The sequence below is a fragment of the Pseudopodoces humilis genome, chromosome 2 (genome assembly GCF_049639895.1).
Source record: "Pseudopodoces humilis isolate 2021_Gansu_Grassland_sample_001 chromosome 2, ASM4963989v1, whole genome shotgun sequence".
In the NCBI taxonomy this organism is placed as follows: Eukaryota; Metazoa; Chordata; class Aves; order Passeriformes; family Paridae; genus Pseudopodoces; species Pseudopodoces humilis.
The window spans coordinates 80678285-80698186 of record NC_142201.1 but is presented as its reverse complement, the minus strand read 5'-3'; the positions used below and the strand labels follow the sequence as shown (position 1 = coordinate 80698186).

The window sequence follows — 19902 nt, the reverse complement described above, 5'->3', positions numbered from 1 at the left end:
ACGATATTTAAACTTCAGTTCTAATATTTTATTGTTTAAATTCTGTTGTTTTATAATTACTACTTGGTCTTTTATTACAGATGCTTTTAAGTTGTGCCATTTGCTGAGTCTGTTGTCCCACTATCTTGGTTTGGGTTTCAATTTTTTAAGCTTCTATAGGAGTCATTCATAGTCCACTAGGAACTAGGAAATCCTCTTTGGTGGGCTCAGACAAGCTTTCATTCTGATCCCTGAAGCATAGAAATAAACTGTAGCTAGCTTTTATATAGAAGTTATAAAATCTTCAGGATCCAGGACATGCAGTAGTAGTGTGTTATGTAATAACACTCTTTCTCCCTCTTGTAGGTCCTTTTGTTCTGCATCACAGCTGCTCTGTTCATGTTCTTCTTCAGGTATGTCACTGATGTTTCTATTTATGTTGTAAAAATTGTTTTGAACAGTGTTTCTTAGAGCTTACTGTTTTTTGGTATTCCTCTGTATATTCTTCACTCAAGTTGAATTGACTGGAATGCTTCAGTGGTATCACCCAGTGCTGTGAACATAATTGGGCTAAAAAGGGAAATGTTGAGTCTGCTGGAGAATATACTGATTACTTAAGGAGTTTCATCTCCTAGGTAAGGCCCTGGAGATCTAACATAGTGTGAAAACAACTGAAATCTGCTTTTCATGGCTCTTCTTAAGAGCTCATGGCAGGAAGATCACATTTTCTCTTCTGGTAAAAACAGAGGAGAACAGGAAAACTTTGTGGTCTTAAGTAATACCGAATATTTGACTTGTGTGCAGATGTAACTCCCTTCTTTCAATTTTAGAATAAACTTGTTTCACATGTTTTCACAAGTTATGAATTGTATTAATATTTTAAAATTTAAAGTAGTGGGTGGTGGATGAGACTCATTTTAATGACTTGTTTCTCTCTCAGTTTGCAATATATATGTATGTAATTTATCTTATTTCCCTTTAAATACCAGACCTCTCAAATTTTCTTCATGATATCTCAAATTGGAAAGTTGCTTTTTAAAGTAACCTTTGACTATAACCCTTTGACTTAGAATTTTTGCAGCATGCAGCCATCTATGGTTCTTCAAGCTGTATGATCCCCTGGTAATTGCAAAACTCTGGAAGCATCAGCTTGTTTTTATAATTCCATTACTTACGGATATTGGCCAAGAACAGTCTGTGGATAGAAGAGGGCTGTTAATTTAGGGGATTCGAAGAAGCATTCCTCCTTTCATCTAGAACCTATTAAGAACTTTGCATTGGCAGTCTTCTTCCTTTATTTTCTTCTACATCCCTGAGGTAAGCCATAACAGCCTCAGAGAATTTGACTTGTAAGGTTGAGTTTAGACACCTGTCTGCATGAATGCTGGCCACACAAACTCAGAGCACTAAAATTCTGGTCAAAATTATAAAAGTTGTATGATCTTGGAAGAAGCTAATTGTCTCCTGTCTATGTCTGCGGTAATGGAGCAGTGTTTTATAGAGAACCTACAAGTTAAATCAGAGAATCCTAGAATAGTTTGGTCTGAAAGGGAGCTTCAGGGTCATCTAGTTCCAGTCCCGTGCCATGAGCAGGGACATGTTCCACTGGACTAGTGCTCAGAGTCCCATCCAGCCTGGTCTTGAACACTTCCAGAGACGAGACATCCACAGCTTGTCAGGGACTCAGCACCACATGGTATGTCACAGTAAAGAATTTCTTCTTAATATCAAATCTAAGCCAACCCTCTTTCAGTTTGAGGCCAGTACCTTGTCCTATCACTGCATGCCCTTGTAAAAAGTCCCTCTCCAGCTTTCCTGTAGCCTCTTTGGGGGTGAGAACTGACACAGAGCCCAGACATATTTGGTGAAATTTTCCCTGACCTGACACAGAAACACTGGTAGTTGAATAGGCTCCAAACCACTTTGTCTTCTAAAATAGTGACTCCATGCCAAGGCTGATGGAATATCCTGTTGAGCAATCATCAGCAACTTTTAATTCCTTTTGTCTTTGTGCTTTAACAGCAGAATTAAAATAGAGGCTCAAGTTTAGTTTAATTATTGTGAAAAAAAATCTACTTGTAAATACCAATGAATGTGCTAAGACAAATTTGTCAAAAATAATTAGCAGACTAGTTTTTGAGGTGGGGTTTTTTTTTTCCTTTCTCGGTGTAATCAGTATTATGAGTAGGACTTCTTCACAGTGTGGTACTCTCCTAATGAAACCAGGTTTAGAGGGCTGGGTATGCAGAGAGTCTGGTCAATTGCTCAGGGAGAAGAGACAGCAGAGATGTCACTTAATCACGCCTCAGAGTTGTCCATTTGTCTGGACTAGCTGTGACTGTGAGCTGGTTGCTGTCTGAATCAATATGTGAATTAACCACTGATGCCCTTCAGTAAGATTTTGGACAGCCCTTGGAAAAATCTCATGTGGAGTCCCAGGAAAGGCAATCTTCGTAGCTCTGTTGTCATGTAAAGCAGAAAGTAATTGGGAGAGTCATTAAATTACATTTCCTATTTAATGACTCAAAATCACTTCAGCCTTTTTCTTAATCATAAGTGGATCAAACCGACAAAATCACGTTCATACTTTTGGAATAAACACCTTATTCAAAGTCAGATCCGTCTGGCTTGTAGAATATATTTCTGTTGATTATAAAACACTGTTTACTCTTAACAAGCATTCACTGACCTGAAAATCTGAAAATTCTCTTTTGAGTTTACTTAACTTGTTCCCAGAGTGGGCTTTTTGTCCTGTCCACCCAACTAAAGTATCAACAAAGGTACTGAGAGCAGTAGCAGTCATGGTCACCAAGATCATATGAAATGTCTTTCATTATTAAAGATAAAATCCTAATATCTATATGGTGTAATTTGAAGCTTAAAACCTTTCTAAAAAGAGACTTAATGTAAGTCTACCTCTATGCCATGAAAGTCTGACTGATGCTTGGGAGTCAAATGTTGGACGAAATAAAAGCAAAGTAGTCTTTTATTTTCTGTGTTCATGTAAACTGCCTTATCTGAGGTTATCGGGTTCTCTGATCTTAAAAGTTATTATTGTCCCTAATACGTAGCCCTGGTTGGCACTGTATTCTTAACAGCTCCAGGTTTAGCTACATTTGGCTGCTATTTCTTCTCCGAGTAGTTTTGAGCTGAATCATTTTCCTTGCCCAGCTTGTTCTGTGATGCACAGTAGCTGCATCAGACTGAGCCAGTGATGCTGATTGGGAAAGCATGGAGAGCAGAGATGCTCTGCAGCATTCACATGGACTTTGGTAATTTTTAAGTAACTGCATACCAGCATGACTTAAGGTGATCTTAGCTGAATCTAGGAGATTTAAAGTTATTCGAGTTGGAAAGTTCAAAACCGTTTCCTTCATGGAAGAATTGAGATATGTTCTATATATCACACAGGTTCCAGGGTAGCTTTCAGATTGCCAGGTTAATAGCTTCCTGTAAAGTTGGGTTTGCTTAGTGTTGCATGTGGAAGGCCAGTGCTCTGGTTGATAGTTATCCATTAAAAGAGAAAAAAAACAATATGGCACTTAATTGCAATATGTTCATACCTTCCTCTTGAGGTGAGTGTCTTCCTACCCACTCCTACTCTTGCAGGAAATACTGCTGTAAGAGTTGTATGAGTCTTGGTCTATGGAAGTGTAGGCATTGTTCTTGATTTATTTGAACATTTACGTTTTTTAGTATATTGATTGTCTTCAGTATCTCACTACAATCTCTATCTTATATTGTTTTCTAAACAAATTCTGTAATAATGGTCTGTTGATGAGGCAGGTGTTTCATACTGGTTGAAAACTTCATCCAGCAGCCTTTCATCCCTCCTTTTGTCTCTGGAGTTCTCCCCAAATTCTCTTGGGCTGTTCAAACATTATTGCATCTGCTACAGGACAAGAAAAAGAAGGTGCTAAATCTCAGGCGTAAAGAAGCAAGGTTACAGAGCTGAAATGGTAAAAGGGAAAACGAGGAATAATTACTCCAGAATAGATAAAGTGGGAGGAGAGTCAGAGTGAAAGGTAAATTCAGAAGATCAAGATACAGAGGAAGACTGTAGGAAGAAGGAAAGGAGAGAGTGACCGAAGAGGGAAGAAAAAAGGTCATGTCAGGAGACAGGAAAAAAATAGAAGAATATACTAGTGAAAAAGCAACTGAAACGCAGATGATAGGTTTAAAAGGAACAGAGTTATATTTACAGACAGAGGAAGCATATTTTAGTGCAGTACTTTTTTATTTCTTCTCCTTCATGCTTGTCTTGTGGTACTTTTCTTCAAACTTGGACCTCTGTTTTTTCTCAAAATGCTTCTGCTCCACTCCACTGGAAGTGATGAAATTAAGATGCATTACTCAATTGTGGATAGCTGTAGTATACACAGTATAGCAGAATCTGACACAGGTATATTTAATTCATGCATACAGGCAACCACAATAGAAACAGGATTGTTCCCCTTCCACACATATTTGCCTAAGAATCTTAGATGCAGAAGTGTGCCTGGGGAGAGGAATGTTCTTATATCTGTTGGGTATTATCTGTAGGAATTGATTTTTAGGTGATATTGAACTCCAATGGGTCTGAGTGTTCACCACTTACTCAAAAAACCCAGTACTTAGTGGTGTCATCTGATGTATTGTGAGTAGGACTTCTTCACTTCTTCACACAGAAAGTGTGCTACTTTCCTAAAGAAACCAGGTGTAGAGGGGTCTGGGTGAAAATACCTCTGGATGTGCACAATCTGGCTAACTCTAGTTGCCTTCAGGGAGAAGAGACAGCAGAGAGGTCACTTGATCAATCCTCAGAGACCATTCTTAAAGTGTCTTGTAATAAAAGTACACTTTTCTTTAATGCTTCTAATTGTTTTTTAAATTGCAGTTTGCATGGAATTGAGTTTGTGAGTGGAAAGGTTTTGATTTTACCATGGTTTCATGCCATCTTATTTCAGTTTGAATAATTCATGGTACTGTCTAGAATACTCTTGTAGAGTAATTGGATAAGATGAAATGAAGAAGCAGGGGGATCCTACAATGTGTAAAATAAGTATTTGTAAAACACTGTGAAATTGGTTTTTTAGTAGCGGTTTCATTTTGAATGTTGCACAAGGGATTTTTATGGAAGGGTGATGCAATGGCTGTGCATTTTTGTGCTTGAAGAAATCCCCTTAATATAAAACTTGCAATCTTTGTACAATAAATGAGCACCTACATAGAAATCCTATCCATATAAACTTAGAAAATCCAGCAATTTGGGTGAGTATGTGTTGGCAGACTACAGTACGGGTTGCTATGGTAGTTAATCCTTAGACCATACGCTACCAGCTTATAATATGCACGTTAATTCATCTGCTCTGAACTTTAGAAAGCAAAGCTCCACCTACGAGCTGAAAACAGTTATTAATGGAAGCTGGATGTTTCTGATAACTGATTGATCTTGAGTTGAGGATGAAGGCTGCCTTCTCTAGATATAAGTGCTAAAGTATTATTTTCTGAAACAATAATTTCAGACAATCTGAAGTTACTGCCGTGATTTCACAAAGCAGGACATCATGTTTTTCATAACTCAGGATTTGCATAGCTCACAACAAAAAGCCTCTTGATCTCTTAATGCCATTTTTATATTATGTGCTGATTAAAAATGGTTTGTGAAAAAAACACCTAAGAAATGCAGATGCAGTGTCATATGCTGCCACTAGAAACTTGTCTAAAGACACTGAAAACCTTTGAGAAAGGTCCTTTTGTTTGCAGGGCCCTTTATGCTATCTCATTAAGGAAATTCTAGCCCCCTGAATTACAGCAATTTGCTCTTCTTTCTCTGTGAAACACATATCCTGTAATTTATTCAGTATTTTTGACATGATATTTCAAAGTGCCTTTATTTTCTTTTAAAAATGTGTGGTACCAGTGCCATGTTAGTCTCTTGTTTAATCACCTTAACTGCCTTCTGTGCTGAAGCAGCTGCTTAAAAGATACTTTTGCCTTGTTCTTCTACAGTAGAATCAGCAAGCTTAACAGTCGGAGTTGCTGTTATATGGATTTAATATGAAATCATTTTCCCTTTCTTATAAAGATTATTTTGGAGCCTTTTCCATTTGCTGTAGAATTACAGGAGTGCATTAAAAGTCCTCTGCTGTTGAATTATTATGTAATAAATCAGAAGAAAAAAAAACAGATGAGGATTTTTTTCCATGTTTATATGTTTTTTACTCTCCTTATATAAACATCTCAAAGTTAGTGATTCAAAGTGTTGTTTTGGTAAATGTCATGAAACTTGATTTCTGAGGTATTTTGGATGACCTGGTGAGTAGATGAAAACATTCAGCCTCCTAAGAAATGCTATAAATATCAGTTTGCTTTATTTAGTGCGAGCAAAAGTGGATTGCAGGAGGGGGTTGGGGATGAGAAGATAACCTTCTGGCTTAACTCAGGCACTTCTGGCAGAGACCTGCTGCTGGACTTGCACAGACTGGGTTCAAATATAAATATCGGTAAAAGGTGAAATAATCTATATTCTGCCTATTTACCAATGGAATAAAAAGTGGAAAAGTGTTTTTACTTTTTTTTTTCATGAAACATCTTTTTTGTTCTCTCATAGTCTTTTAGCAGACTTCTACTGCAGTTTTAAGTTTTTTGTTTGTTTGTTTGTTTTTGTTGTTTTTGTTTGTGTTTTTTTTTTTGTCTCTTAGATCTTGGTATGCCATATCATATTTTTGGGTTTTGTTTGAAGGGAAATTTTGTGGATTGCTGACTTTTGCAGAGTTCTGGTCTGAACTCTGCTACATTCACAGAAGAGGGGACTGATCTCCTCAAGCTAATGCTGGACATACATGTGTAGTTCAGAAATGATAAAGATACATCTTAAGCATATTTTTATTAATTCAAGAATTTGAGATTTTTAGATTTTCATACCAGTAAGAATATCTGGACCTAGAGGTTTTACCAAAAAAAAAAGTATATTTAGGGTGGAAAATTGCAGTGTCCAGCAGGATTAAGGGAAGCATCTTTAGTTGGTTTGTGAGCCTTTCCTGACACTCATGCACCTTCATTGTTTGCAGTGGCTGCTATACAATATCCATGAGAAAATCCCACATTTGAAATTTCTGTGTTCTTATATTTTCCAGTGCAACTATTGTTTTTCACCTATTCACTTGGGTGGTACTGGAGGAAGAAGACAACAGTGGTATTCATAAAACTAGAAAAAATCCATTTTGATCCCTAACATAGCATTAAAGAGAACCTTACAACAATCAGATGTTTAACATGTCTCTAGGGCCTGTTTCCAAGACTCATCTTCAGCTTTAGGCATCTGATTTAAGTTAGGAAATAGGAGGGGAAAATGGGAAAATCGAAGGCAGTTCTCATCTTGTGTGGGTTTAACTCATGTTGGGGAGCTTCCTCCCTCTAATTGATTATGTAGGGATTGGGTACCAAACTTACTTGCATAATTCTAGGTGGAGTACATCTAGGCTAACATTTTTCTTTAAAGTTACCTAGAGATCCTATTAAAATTATTCTGAGGGGTGGTAAGTGTTTGGTACTAATGAAACGCTGAGATACTATGATTTTAAGTTTTTTCCTAACCTATTCTGCATATATGGCCCATATTATCTTTCCATTTCTTGGCTTTGATATGAAAAATATGAAAAAAATGTACCTTGTGTTCTGCTAATAAGAGGAAAAAAAAACCCAAAAAGGACATGTATTTATTTAAATATTGATTTTTATGGGTTATTACCAAAATTTTTGGATGGAAATTACATGAAAAGGACATAATAGAACAAACGGCCCTCCTGCTTGGACAAAATGTGTGAATCATTTTTAAATATCCTTTTAAGTGCTAAACAGAATTATTGTAATTTTTACAGTAATATAAAGTTAAAACTTCAGTAAACTCTGTTGATCTCTTTAGATCCTTGTCAAGAGGAAAAAATTAAAGTATTTATACCTTTTTAGTGTCCTAGCGATGCATCTTTTGAACTTGAAAGGTTTAAATTTTCCATTATTTATTTCTGTCTTTCAAAATGTACATGCCAATTTGGTAACAGTATTTAAAGTATTGCTTTAAATTAGATATTTGCCATGTAATGTTAATTTTATGAAGTTTTTCTTGAGAAAGTATGTGATAACAATATATTTAGTTTAGGGATTAGAATGTAGCATTTAATATTCATGTTTCCCTTCTGAATATATGTGTTTGTGATATTGAAATGTTACTAGAACAGACTCAGTCGTAAGATTACCAGGAGTTATTGGACTAATTTCCTGAAAATACCCTGATAGAAAACTTCTGACATTTTGATGATGATCACTGACTGTGTGATGCCTGTTGTATTTACAGTTTCTCCCAAGGAAATGCACACCACATCAGCCTTTAATCCTTGTACTCGTTATTGTTTGGTCTGCCATGGTATGGCTGTCATGCCCAGCTGAGCAATGTCACCATGTCCGTGCCTACGCTTAGGAGAGCTGCAGAGTGCATGTCCATATACGCTATAGGAAATGAAACCAAGCCTGAGAGTCTATACTGCAACATTAGGTGTTCAAAGGGATAACATAAATATAGTTACACTATTTTAAACACTCTCGGTAGTAAGATCAAAGCGACTGTTACCTGATGCCGAGCCGTACGAATGTCATCTCTGCCTCCCGCCTTCTGAGCTGGCAGCTCGGCAGTCTCCTGAAAAGCAGGTGAGAGTGTAGGAAAGGTGAGATAGTCACAGTGACAGTGTCACCATCAGCAGAGACAGATGATTAGCATCGCTTTCCCAGAGTTATGTTTGGTTGGGAGCAGTGGTAGTGGGAGCCAAGGGGAGGGAAGGGACTGGGAGGAGGCTCCATATGAGGCTATGTGCGATGGGAAAACAAACGCTCCTCTTGAGTGCCTTTCAGAATATTTTTTTCATTGGATCCTCTTGAGGATGACTGTTGGATTATACTGAATTTCAAAACTGGCTGTTTCCCCTTGACCTACTCCTGTTATCAGATGCATCTGCTTGACCAGAGAAGAAAAGAGAAATGTGAGGAGGAGAGATGGAACAGTATCCATGGTGAAGGAGTAAGAGGCCAAGCAAGACAGGACTTTGACCAGCCATGAACCAGCTGTAATTAAAGGAGTAGCAGAACATGGGTGGTTGCATTATTAGGGCTGTAGTGCAGCTTTTTGTCTTTAGGTTTACCAAAGCTCTTCAGATAAAGTACTTACTTAAAAGTGTAGTGGATCATCAAAGTAACTAATTTGCAAGTCATCAGGTAATTTTTTCCTTTTTTTGTTTCTGTCTCTTGATCTAACAGAAAAACATTACATGCTTTTGCAGCATGTTGTCTACAACTCTGTTTTTCTATGCCTAAGCAGTAATCTGTACAGTTATCTGTATCAAGTGATAGCCCAGAATAAAGGTCATTGTCCTTCTGGCTTTTTAAAAAAAGACAGGTACTTTCTCCAATACCTTGAACCACCTTTCTTGTTATAGGAAGTTTGCCAGTCCCAGTACTTACTATTTTTCACTTTGTCTTTCAAGTTTAAAAGCTAGTAGTGGATTGAAATGAGTAGGCAAGTATTTTATTGTTTTATTATACCCATGTCTTCAAACTAACTCTGTTCTTGAAGGCATGAGCTGTAGTTAGGTCAGGTCCAAAGTAGGAGTATTGAATGTATGGGCTGAACTTGGATTTGTTTTCGTTTTCCCTATGTTAAATCATGCTGCTCCTGATGCCTGCAGTCTGCAAAAAGGCTGCAGAGTAGGCTTTTTCAGCTGCCAGTGAGGGAAGAAAATTATGTTCTGTTTAGTTCCTGTCTTTCCTATCTTTTTTTGTGGTTGTAGTTTTTCATATTTAGATATACTGGTACATCTGTTCAATGGTAATACACATGTCAAAAGTCAAGAAGAGTCTTTAAAGCATCTTGAAAGCATGTGACTTCTCTTTTGTTGGGCTTCACTGCTTTTAAAAAGAAACAAAACTCCTTTTACGCTCAATTCAGAAGTCTTGCTAAATTGCTTCCTGTGGATTAAGTAGTACCAATGATTTTATAGCTATAGGGGAAGAAAGGAAAAAAAAATTGATAAAAGCATCATGGTTTCTGTTTCCACACTGCATGGTACACATGCCAGTTTGCATGATAGGAAATAAGTGAAATAGGGTTTTTGGTACTGTGCATACACTATTAAAAATATAACTAAATAGTCTACGGAAATAATTTATTTCTTCAGGAGTTAAAATGGAATACCAGTTATTGCAAATAGTTCACTGCATTTGCTAGATCAGTAAGTTTACTCATGTGTAGAAAAATACAAACTTTTGAATGTAATGTGAAGAGATTAAATTTAATTTACCATGTTTAGTCACTTTTAGCCATATGGTACATAGGTTCCTGGAATGTATTTAAACTTTTTCTTTCCAACAGTAAATCTTGTCCTTGTTTTAACAGATTGCTTTACATGTAGCTGGATCCAGTTGCACAGCCTCCTCAAGAGAGGAAATGCGTTGCCTGCAGACAAGCAGTACAAGAATTACGGCTGTACAATAGGGAGTATTTTTCCACCATTATCACTTTTCAGTGGAGATTCTTTTTCAGATACGTAACAGTGACTCAATGAACCAGGAAAGTGTTTACCTGCAAGGTGATCTGGTGGTAACAGGAGAAGCTTTTGAGGGCTAGAATTTCAGGCGTCTCTGTCCAGAGCCATCCCCAACAGAAGAAAGAGGGTCTCCTCCCCTTCTTTAGGTTTTGTCAGTCAATCACAAAGGGCTTTTGTACTGCTAGCATATTGATGTGTCTGGGCTTTGGCTGTTTATCATCTTCCTGTCATCCTTAAATGCAAAATAAAAGAAAGGAAATAGCTTCTGGTTCTCAGGCTTTGAGAATAAACTGCTTGTGGCTGCTGGGGACCTCGGCATCCCAGCTGCCCTGGAATGCCTTCTGTGGGGATGTGATCGCTGGCACTATCTCACATCACCCCTGTAGCTCCCAGGCACTGGCCAGAACAAGGCTGATATTACAAGTCAGATGATGAAAAAGCAATTGAGGTTCATAGATTCGATTTCTGTCTTTGATCCTGGCATTAAAGTACCAAGCTCTGTGAGTGGAAGTATAGTGCAGACAAGATTTCTGGTTGCTTTAATCCCACTGCTAAAAAGATCCATTCACAGGATTGGCTTTATTTTTGCAGCATTTCAGAACTGTTAGATGTATTTTATCTGTTTTTTTTTGCCGACACTACAGGCAACTAGGTTTTTTTGGTCCTTATTTTAAATTCTTTTACTGTATGATTTTTCCTACATGTGTACTGTATAGTAAAGATTTGGCAGCTAATTGACTTACCCTTTCACATACATTTGAGGCACTTTACATTTTACGTATGGGTTACTAAAGGAGAAGATTTAAGTACCCTGCTGAAGGTCAGAGACAAAATTTGTGTGCCTTGGAGCTATAGAGTTCCAGTCCAGTTCTTAAATCACAAGGCTATCTCTCCTCCATTCCAGTTACAGGACATAATTTAACTTTAAAAAGTGGGGTATGGTACAGGATTGCTGCCAGAGAATTAGGTAGGAAGTAGTATATAAACAGCTATATAGAACCATAGAAAGAGGCAAGAGACAAGGATATTATGCAGGATAGTGTTGAATGCTTTGCACAAGTCCAGGCAGGTGACATCACTCACTTTATCCACCACCACTGTAACCCCATTGTAAAAGGTCACCAAATTTGTCAGGCAAATTTACCTTTAGTGAAGCCAAATTGGCTGTCAGCAATCACCGCCTTCTTTTCCATGTACCTTAGCATTGTTTCCTGGAGGACCTTCTCTATGATCTTGCTGGGCACAAAGGCGAGACTGGCTGGCCTGTGTTTCCTGGGTCTTCTTTTTTTTCTTTTTTGAAAGTGGAAATTTTGTTTCCCCTTTTCCAGTCACTGGGAACTTTACTGGCTTGCCACAACTGCTCAGATAGAATGGAAAGTGACTTAGCCACTTCATCTGTCAGTTCCCTCAGGATCTGTGGATCTCCTCAGGTTCTATGGATTTGTGCACCTTCAGGTTCCAAAGATGGTCTGGAACTCAGTCTTTTCCTGTATCAAATGGCTCTTCTATCTCCCAGTCCCTGACTTTTCCTTGAGCAACTCAGGTGGTGTTGTTGGAGCACTTGATGATGAAGACTAACGCAAAAAGGTCACTGAGTACCTAATTTTTCTCCAAATCCCATGTAACCAAAGCACCCTCTAGGCTCTTTTTTGAGTTTGCCTAGGGGCACCTTGTTCATCCATGCAGGCCTCCAGGCATTTTTTCAAAACTTCCTCTTTGGGATGCATCACTCCTGAACTTGAAAGATATGATTCTTGAGTACCAACCAGATTCCTTGAGCTTTTCTTTTCTCTGGGGCTTTATCCCATGGTATTATACCAAACAGATCCCTGAAGAGGCCAACACCTGCGCTCCTGAAGGGTTTTGAGCTTGCTTTGTGTCCTCCTTGCTGCCATAATGATCTTGAACCCCATACTTCATGGTCACAGCAGCCAGGCTGCCATTGAGCTTCACGTCCCCCATCAGCCCCATCTTGGTGAGAACAGTGCAGCATAGCTCCTGCCCTCATTGGCTCCTCTATCACTTGGAGAAGGAAGTTATCATCTACACATTCTGTACTTTTTATTCCTCTTGCTTTCTTTGCTGTCCCAACTCCTTGGCTTAATTCCTTTTCCCATTTGTTGCCTGTCAGTTCTTCCTGGTTTTGCTGCTGCTGCTCTCTTAAAAATAGTTACCTAGTTTTGCTGAGCTGAGGGTCTGTATAGTTGCTTGTTTAAATTAGAAAAGAAAAATATTCTCCTGACATTAAAGAAAGATAGATCCTTTTGAGCAGCAGTTAGGAAAAATTCAAGAACCATCTATGTATTAACAAAATCCACTTACGAAAGGAGAGTCACACCAAAAAATGAACTATAATTCTTAGAAGATGGATTTAGAGTTCAGAAATCCCTGCTTGTCATTTGAATGTTACCTGTTGTCTATTTGATTGCTACAATCCTTTGTGGCGAGACTGAGTGGTTGCAGACACCAGCTTGGTCATGAAATACAAGTCCTGAACTGGGAACTCACACTCATCACATGTTTCTGATTTGATAGCAGCCAGGGCAGAAAATCTCCGTTTCATGAAAAGCAGAAGGCAATTACATTACGTTAGAATCTACATGTGTTTTAGAGTATATGTGTATTTTTAAAATAAATAGTCTTTCTGTTTATGTAAGGGTTGCACATGATCAAATATTTTACATGTAACTACTGTGCAAATTGAATATATATTTGTGGTCCAAAGACTGCAGTCCCAAATATGGCTTTTTGCATATGACATTTGTATTTCATTTTAGAAAAAGGCATATTTTTAACTACAGGCATTGGAAATACTTGAAATTCTGATCCTTTGAGCTAATTGCTGACTAGAATAGGAAAATAAGAGCTACTTTGTGGATAGATGCTTGTGGTCTTTCTTTTGGCTTTTGGCCCTTAGATAAAATGTCAGAGAAAGCACAGTAATGGATAATGGCATCTATCAGTGTACCCTGGACGTAATTTGAAGCCTGTCAAATGTCTGCTACTTTATAAACATTGATTTACATAGTTCTTCATTCTGCCATCTGCTTATTTTGTTGGAAGAGTATAAATTATGTCATAGATGATTTTCACAGACATGCTTCAGTTCATAAAGTCTCAATTTCACAGAAAAGAAATTGCTGCGAAAAAAACCCCAGTTTCTTCTGGGAAACTGAGACTTTATGGGCCATTTCAAATAGTCTAAAGAATGAGACATTCTTTATTCTCTTTCATATGTTTGATACATTGACTAGAAACCATACTGAGGAAAGGTTTCTAGTCTTACATTTTTTGCCTAAATAAACCTTACCATGAGCTAACCAGATCTGATTTTTATAACAATAAACTCTAATTCAGATTCTGACTCTACTCTTACATCAATACCAAACCATGGTTCTCATAATCAGGTGAAACTATGGTTCGTTTTAATTGACTTGTAAAAAACCCTTGGATTTCACTTATAGTGTGAATAAGGTAATTGCATAAGTAGATTGTAAGTGAGGAAACACTGAAAAAAATTTAAGTTAGAACAGTCATATTTGAGTATTTGCTCAAAGGAGTAAGATTAATGCATTTTAGATTTAAGCCTGTTTTGTAAAGTAGGTAGGATACCTTAGGTGTTTTAGATAGTAATTTTCTGATATGCCAGAGATTTTTTTTCTCTATACATTTAAATGAAAACATAATAAATTTTTTTTCAATGAGATATTACAGTAGTGTTTAGCCCAGAATCATGCAAATGTCAAAAATTCTGGCATGATTCCTCAAATACAGTCTTTGAAGACAGCTAGAAGAAACAAGGAGGTGAATAACAGTGTGCACAATTATTGATGAAGAATGAATTGTGTCAAGTCAATCTGGCTTCCCTCTGTGAAGATTAGAGGCTTCGTTGATTCAGAAGTAATAGAGGATATCATATATCTTCAGTAAATCTTTAGACAGACTCTCATGTGACATTCTCATAGGAAAGGCCAGAAAGTACACTGTAGAAAAAAACCTACCTACTTAAAGCTGGCTGAAAAACCTGAGTAGTGAATTTACCATCAGAGTGGAAGGCATAATTGGTTCCATCCACAGATTTAATATCAAGCTCTAAGTAATCATCCTGATCTTTATTAAAGTTGTTGAACAATGAGACCAAACCTGTCTTCCAAGATGTCTGGCTTTTTCCACAGATTTAGTGAAGATGTCATTCGGAGCAATTTGGCAAAATTGGAAAATACTCCCAAAATATACAGTGCAAATTGATGGAAGGTTCTGCGCTTTAGAAGAAAGAATCAACTGTACAGATGGAGAATTTGAAACCTCTTTGTGGGTCACAGCTCTTCATAGCAGTGCATAGGAATTATATAGCAAACGGAACATGTGTCGAAGTTCTGAGATGTGGAAAACAGCAATTGTAATTGGGTGTATGTGGCTGGATGGACACAGCCAGAGTTGTGGTCAATGGCTCTGTGTTCAGGTGGAGGCTGGTGATGAGTGGTGTCCCTCAAGGCTCTGTCTTGGGACACAGCTCTGTTACTGGTCTTCATCAATGACATAGAGAGTCTGAGTGCACTGCCACCCCTGGAACTGTTCCAGGCCAGGCTGGATGGGACTTTGAGCAAGCTGGTCTAATTGAAGATGTGTCTTCTTATGGCAGTGAGGTTGGAACTAGACGATCTTGAAAGTCCCTTCCAGCCTAAACCACTCTCTGATTCTATGATGATAAAAATAAGAGTACAGCATACAAAGCATGTGAAGTTACCACTGATCTCTCTTTAGTGTCAATAATGTCAGCTGCAGTAACAAAATTCATCTATATATGGACACATTGTGCAGAGACTGAGCAGAATGGGAGTGATCAGACATTTATAGTCTGTATTGTTTGAGGAACTTAAAATTACTTGAAATGCTTTGTTTACTCTAGAAAGAGGCTAAGCTGATAATAGTCTTTCATGTGTGCAGTACTTCTGTAATGAGGGCAAGGATAAAGAACTCTCTTTTGGGTAAAGAGCAAAAGAAATAATAGTCAAAAATTGCGGGGTCTAGACGTGGATTAGAAATAATTATATTTGAAAAACTTTCTAATGTTAACTCACCAAATAGTGAGGAATGATTTGATGACCAGAGCTGACATGAAGGGTAGAGCTGCAGTCCTTGTTTTTGATGGAGAAGTGACTATTTGAAGTGACTATTCTTCTGTAATTTTATGTGATTATTCTATATAACTTGTGGTCTAAGTTCAAGTGCGATGATGACTCTGTCTCTGAGAGTGCATTTTGATTCTAAGCACAGCAGAACTCAAGTGGGCTGGTATTCATACATGGAGGCTAAATGGCTGGTGTCAAACTAACATGGAAATTTTGATATTTATATTGGATTTTTAAAAAATAATGATTTCTGTTCCCTGCAGGAACTGTTCCTGCGTAAGGTGTGAACCATCACTCCTAAAAGAAATTCTGTTGGAAATAGTATGTTTTGTATCACCTAGGTGCCAAAGAGCAGTAGATTGTATTTAGTGGTAGAATTTCTGAAGGACTGCTGGCAAAATAAATATGTCACCAAAGCAACAAAGATCAGCTGTAGAGAGGAAGATGTGCTGAGGAATAGCTGGAACACCTTTGTGACTTCATGCAATGTAAACGTGTGGTAGCTGTCATAGGCTGGGTCTCTATACATGCTCGTATGCATTTTTTCCAGGAGTGCAAGGTCTCCTGAAGAAAGAAAAGATATAATTGTAGCACAGATCTTTATTTAGAAGCTGCTGTAGAAGGTTTTTGAAATCTTGAAATCTCATCAGCTGTACAATGGAAATACCAAGGAGCTTAAGGTTTTTCCAATTATTCATTTCCTGGCTTAAAATATCTTTTCTCTCTCTTTTGCTGCATGAAGAATTAACTAAAGAGATAACTGCCTATAGCGCTTGAGGAAAAACTGAAGTCATAAAATGCTTGAAACTAGAATGTATAAGTAAATGGAAAAGCTTATTTTTGGACTTCTGCTTCAAGTTCATTCTTCTAATTTTGTAAAGATCAGTTGATAAAATGAGACAAGGAAGTGATTTGATTTGTCCTGTCCTTTTGAAAAGTTAAATGTTAGACCCAGCTAAAAGGTAGCACTATTAGGTTTTCAGTCTAATAGGTTGTCACCTTCCAAAGCTGACTTAATAAAATTGGAATTTAACTTATTCTCTGTTGTCACTCTGTAATAAAGACTGACAGGTTACTGATAATTTCTTGCTGATACACCTCTTCTCACAGGGGCAAACAAAGGGTAAGCCTTACGCTGAAAGCAAAGCTTTCAAATCGTTTAAGAGGTTTGGAGCTTTATTTGTAGCTTCTGATAAGAGTGTGAACATTTTCAGTGTACTGAGTGTGTTGTGAGTAGGTGACAGGCAGTGTCAGTTTGAGTTACATCAGCACAACCCATCCAAGCAGTTCCATTCTAGGAGTCATAATAGAAATACAATGTAAATCGTATTGATTAAAATGTAAAGACATTGGCTGCTCTTAGACCACTATCAAAATGGTTTATTGTGTGTTATATAGTGCTTGGGTGTGTTTTAAGAAGTGATGAATATAAAGGGAAAGTGCAGGAATAAATTATTTGGGTTTCTTAACCAATATCCTTTCTTTTCTCTTTGGTAGTATGAGAAACATTTGCTTGCATTATATGTTTGATAAGCTGAAGTTGAAGATGTGATAATTTACAACAGGTTCACTGTTAATCTGCTGTCAGTTGTCTTTGGGAAGCATAGAGTGACTTACCCAGGAGTTATTCTTGTGATTTACCAAAGCAGTCTGGTGGTTCTTTGTTGCACTCTCAGCATCTCAGCATGTCCTTATTTCAGACACATTTGATTCACAGACCGCTACTACTAATTTAGAAAAAATATAAAAAACTAATTTTATGCATAATTATGTGCATATCCCTCTTTAAAGTACCCTTGCAATCAAGTAGCCTAGCAGCAATTAATAGAATGTTGAACATGCAACCTGGTACTCAGAATTATAGATAACACTGTGACTGATATGCATGTTTGCACTCACATGTATCCGTTGACAAGCAGTTATCTAGGTTTCAATGAGAGGCATTAAAGAAAAATGCAGCATTTCTCAGGAAAGGGAAAATGAATATAAAGTCAATTTTATTTTGAATATTCTTAGTCTCATTAAATAATGTACTCAAAGGTGGAAGTGCCTGCACTTTCAGTTCCATTTCAATTCTAATTTTAAATAAGTCCTCTGGCACTGGATCTGCAAATGCATTTTAAGGCTTTAATTTATACTACTATATTAATTTAATATGAAGTAAACAAGACTTTGGAAAACAACCAAATCTATGATGGTATATTTTTGATCTAGGAACTATTTGGTTGACTGCCTTCCACTTAGTTAAATTTAAGACAAGCATTTCTGTTATTTGCCCTCTAATTGGTACCTCTCTATTCTTCCTTGTAAGGTACAACTTCAGCTGAAGCTATTTGACTTTGAGCAAGTCAAGTAGTTGGTATATAAATACTATCTTTTGTGTATATGTATATATATATACATATATTCAGAAGCCTCTATTACTTGAAATAACTTCAGATTCCATGTTAGGGAAGATCTGGTGCTTTAAATTGTCAGAGCGCCAAGATGAGATTTGCAAATACTTAAGTTCAAGGTCTTGTTTTTTCCAGTCTTTTCTTCTCTGTTCTATAGATTACACATAAAGAAGTCATCTGTTAAGAGGTGCTTTTCTTTTCAGGAAACTGGAAATGTTCAACCTTTGATTCTGTCCAGGATATCCTAACCTATGCCCGTTAGATCAGTCCTGGAGGTTTCCTTTCCCCAGATGAGATGTTCTGCTAGGCTTGTGATTTTTCTGTCATTTTATTTATTTACAAAATCAGGGAATGAAAGAAAAACCCACACACCCTTCAGCATTTCAGAAAGTGTCTGATAATGTAGAGATAAAATCAATTCAGGTCTGAAGGACTTCAAGGTGTGTGCAATGTAGGATAATTTCTCACTTCCATAAGTGTTCCTTGGCATACCGTGTACCACTAGACTGCTGGTAAAGCTCAGGGTGCTATTTACACATCTCTTACTCTGCCACTGTGTATACTGAGCTTTTGGAGAATTTCCTTAGCCATCTGCTCAGTAATAGCTTATTTTATTTTATTTTAATTTTTTTTCTTTTTTTTTCTTTTTCTTTCACATAGCTGGAAATGATTACCTGACATATTTGACATTCATCTCAAGAACCCAACACCTTCCCTGTTCTGCTTAGCATCCCTTCTCCTGTGCTTTGCTCTTTTCATCTTATGTCAGATCTAATTTGGTGCAGATATCTTGTTTTAGATATGTCAGTAGGTAGAAGGTAGATAACCTCTTCTGCATTTTTATATTGATAAAGGTTTTCCACAAATCTCCTCTTTACCTAAGAGTTGTCAAATACCATTGTTTTAAAATGTGCAATCAAATGTCCTTTTTAAGTTGCAGTTTTCATGTGATTTATTTCATGCTGTGTGAGAATTGCAGTTTAAAAGCTAAAGACAGGTGAAAGAAAAGAAAGTTTATTAAACTACATCCTGAAGTGCCATTGCATTGGTGCTTCAGTAGGCGTTGCCACTTAAGGTTTGTTTAGGGTTTTTTAATAATTAATAATATATTGCTTTTTTAAAAAGAAACACCAGATATTGTAGTTTGACAATGACATTTCCTGATTTTTAAGAGCCTTTTTGATTTTGAGTGTGCTAGCAACTAAAAAAAAGGTATGGGAAGAGAAATAACTATTTTAATTTTCCTTTTAGTTAAAATATTCTTAGCTGTTATTTGTTGGAATAATAGATACACATTTTTTTTTAGATTTACTGATAAAGAAATATTGAAGTGGAATGTTGCCTGAATTATTTTGCCTGGTGTTTTAAAAGTAACATTTTTGAATTAGATATTTAATCTAATATAATCTCATATGGTTTCTGATGTGGATATTTAACAAACAGGAAGAAGTTGCTTCGTTTTCCCAATCAATTAAGTTGGTAGTTGTTGGTGAATATGCTGGTGCCCCCCAGCTTGAGCATGACTGAGTAAAACAAAATATTCATTGTTTTCTTCTTTAATTGTGTAATGAATATTTTCTAAGTTAACACCCTATAAAACCTCAGGCATTCTAGGATATATAGAAGAAAGAATTGTTTGCATTGTTTATAGTATTTCTGTAACCAGGTAATTGTCTCTCGCTTATACTAAGTGCCAGAGTTGCTCAAGGTGGTCCATTAGACATGAAATGGAGCTGTAAGGATCAAATTGAGCTTAATTTGAGGAAAACCAAAGCAGAGGTAGGGCTGCCAACTCAGTCTTTCCAGAACCAGTGAGGTGGC

At 37.1% G+C, this 19902-nt stretch overlaps 1 protein-coding gene across 1 annotated transcript in view; it reads left to right on the top strand.

Annotated features, from left to right (window-relative positions):
- Nucleotides 1-19902, top strand: part of TMEM135 (transmembrane protein 135) — a 159917-nt gene that overhangs the window by 100554 nt on the left and 39461 nt on the right. The window contains exon 6 of the mRNA XM_005516175.3: nucleotides 346-392. Coding sequence (XP_005516232.1) covers nucleotides 346-392 — 47 coding nt within the window. The remainder of the gene's footprint in view (nucleotides 1-345; nucleotides 393-19902) is intronic.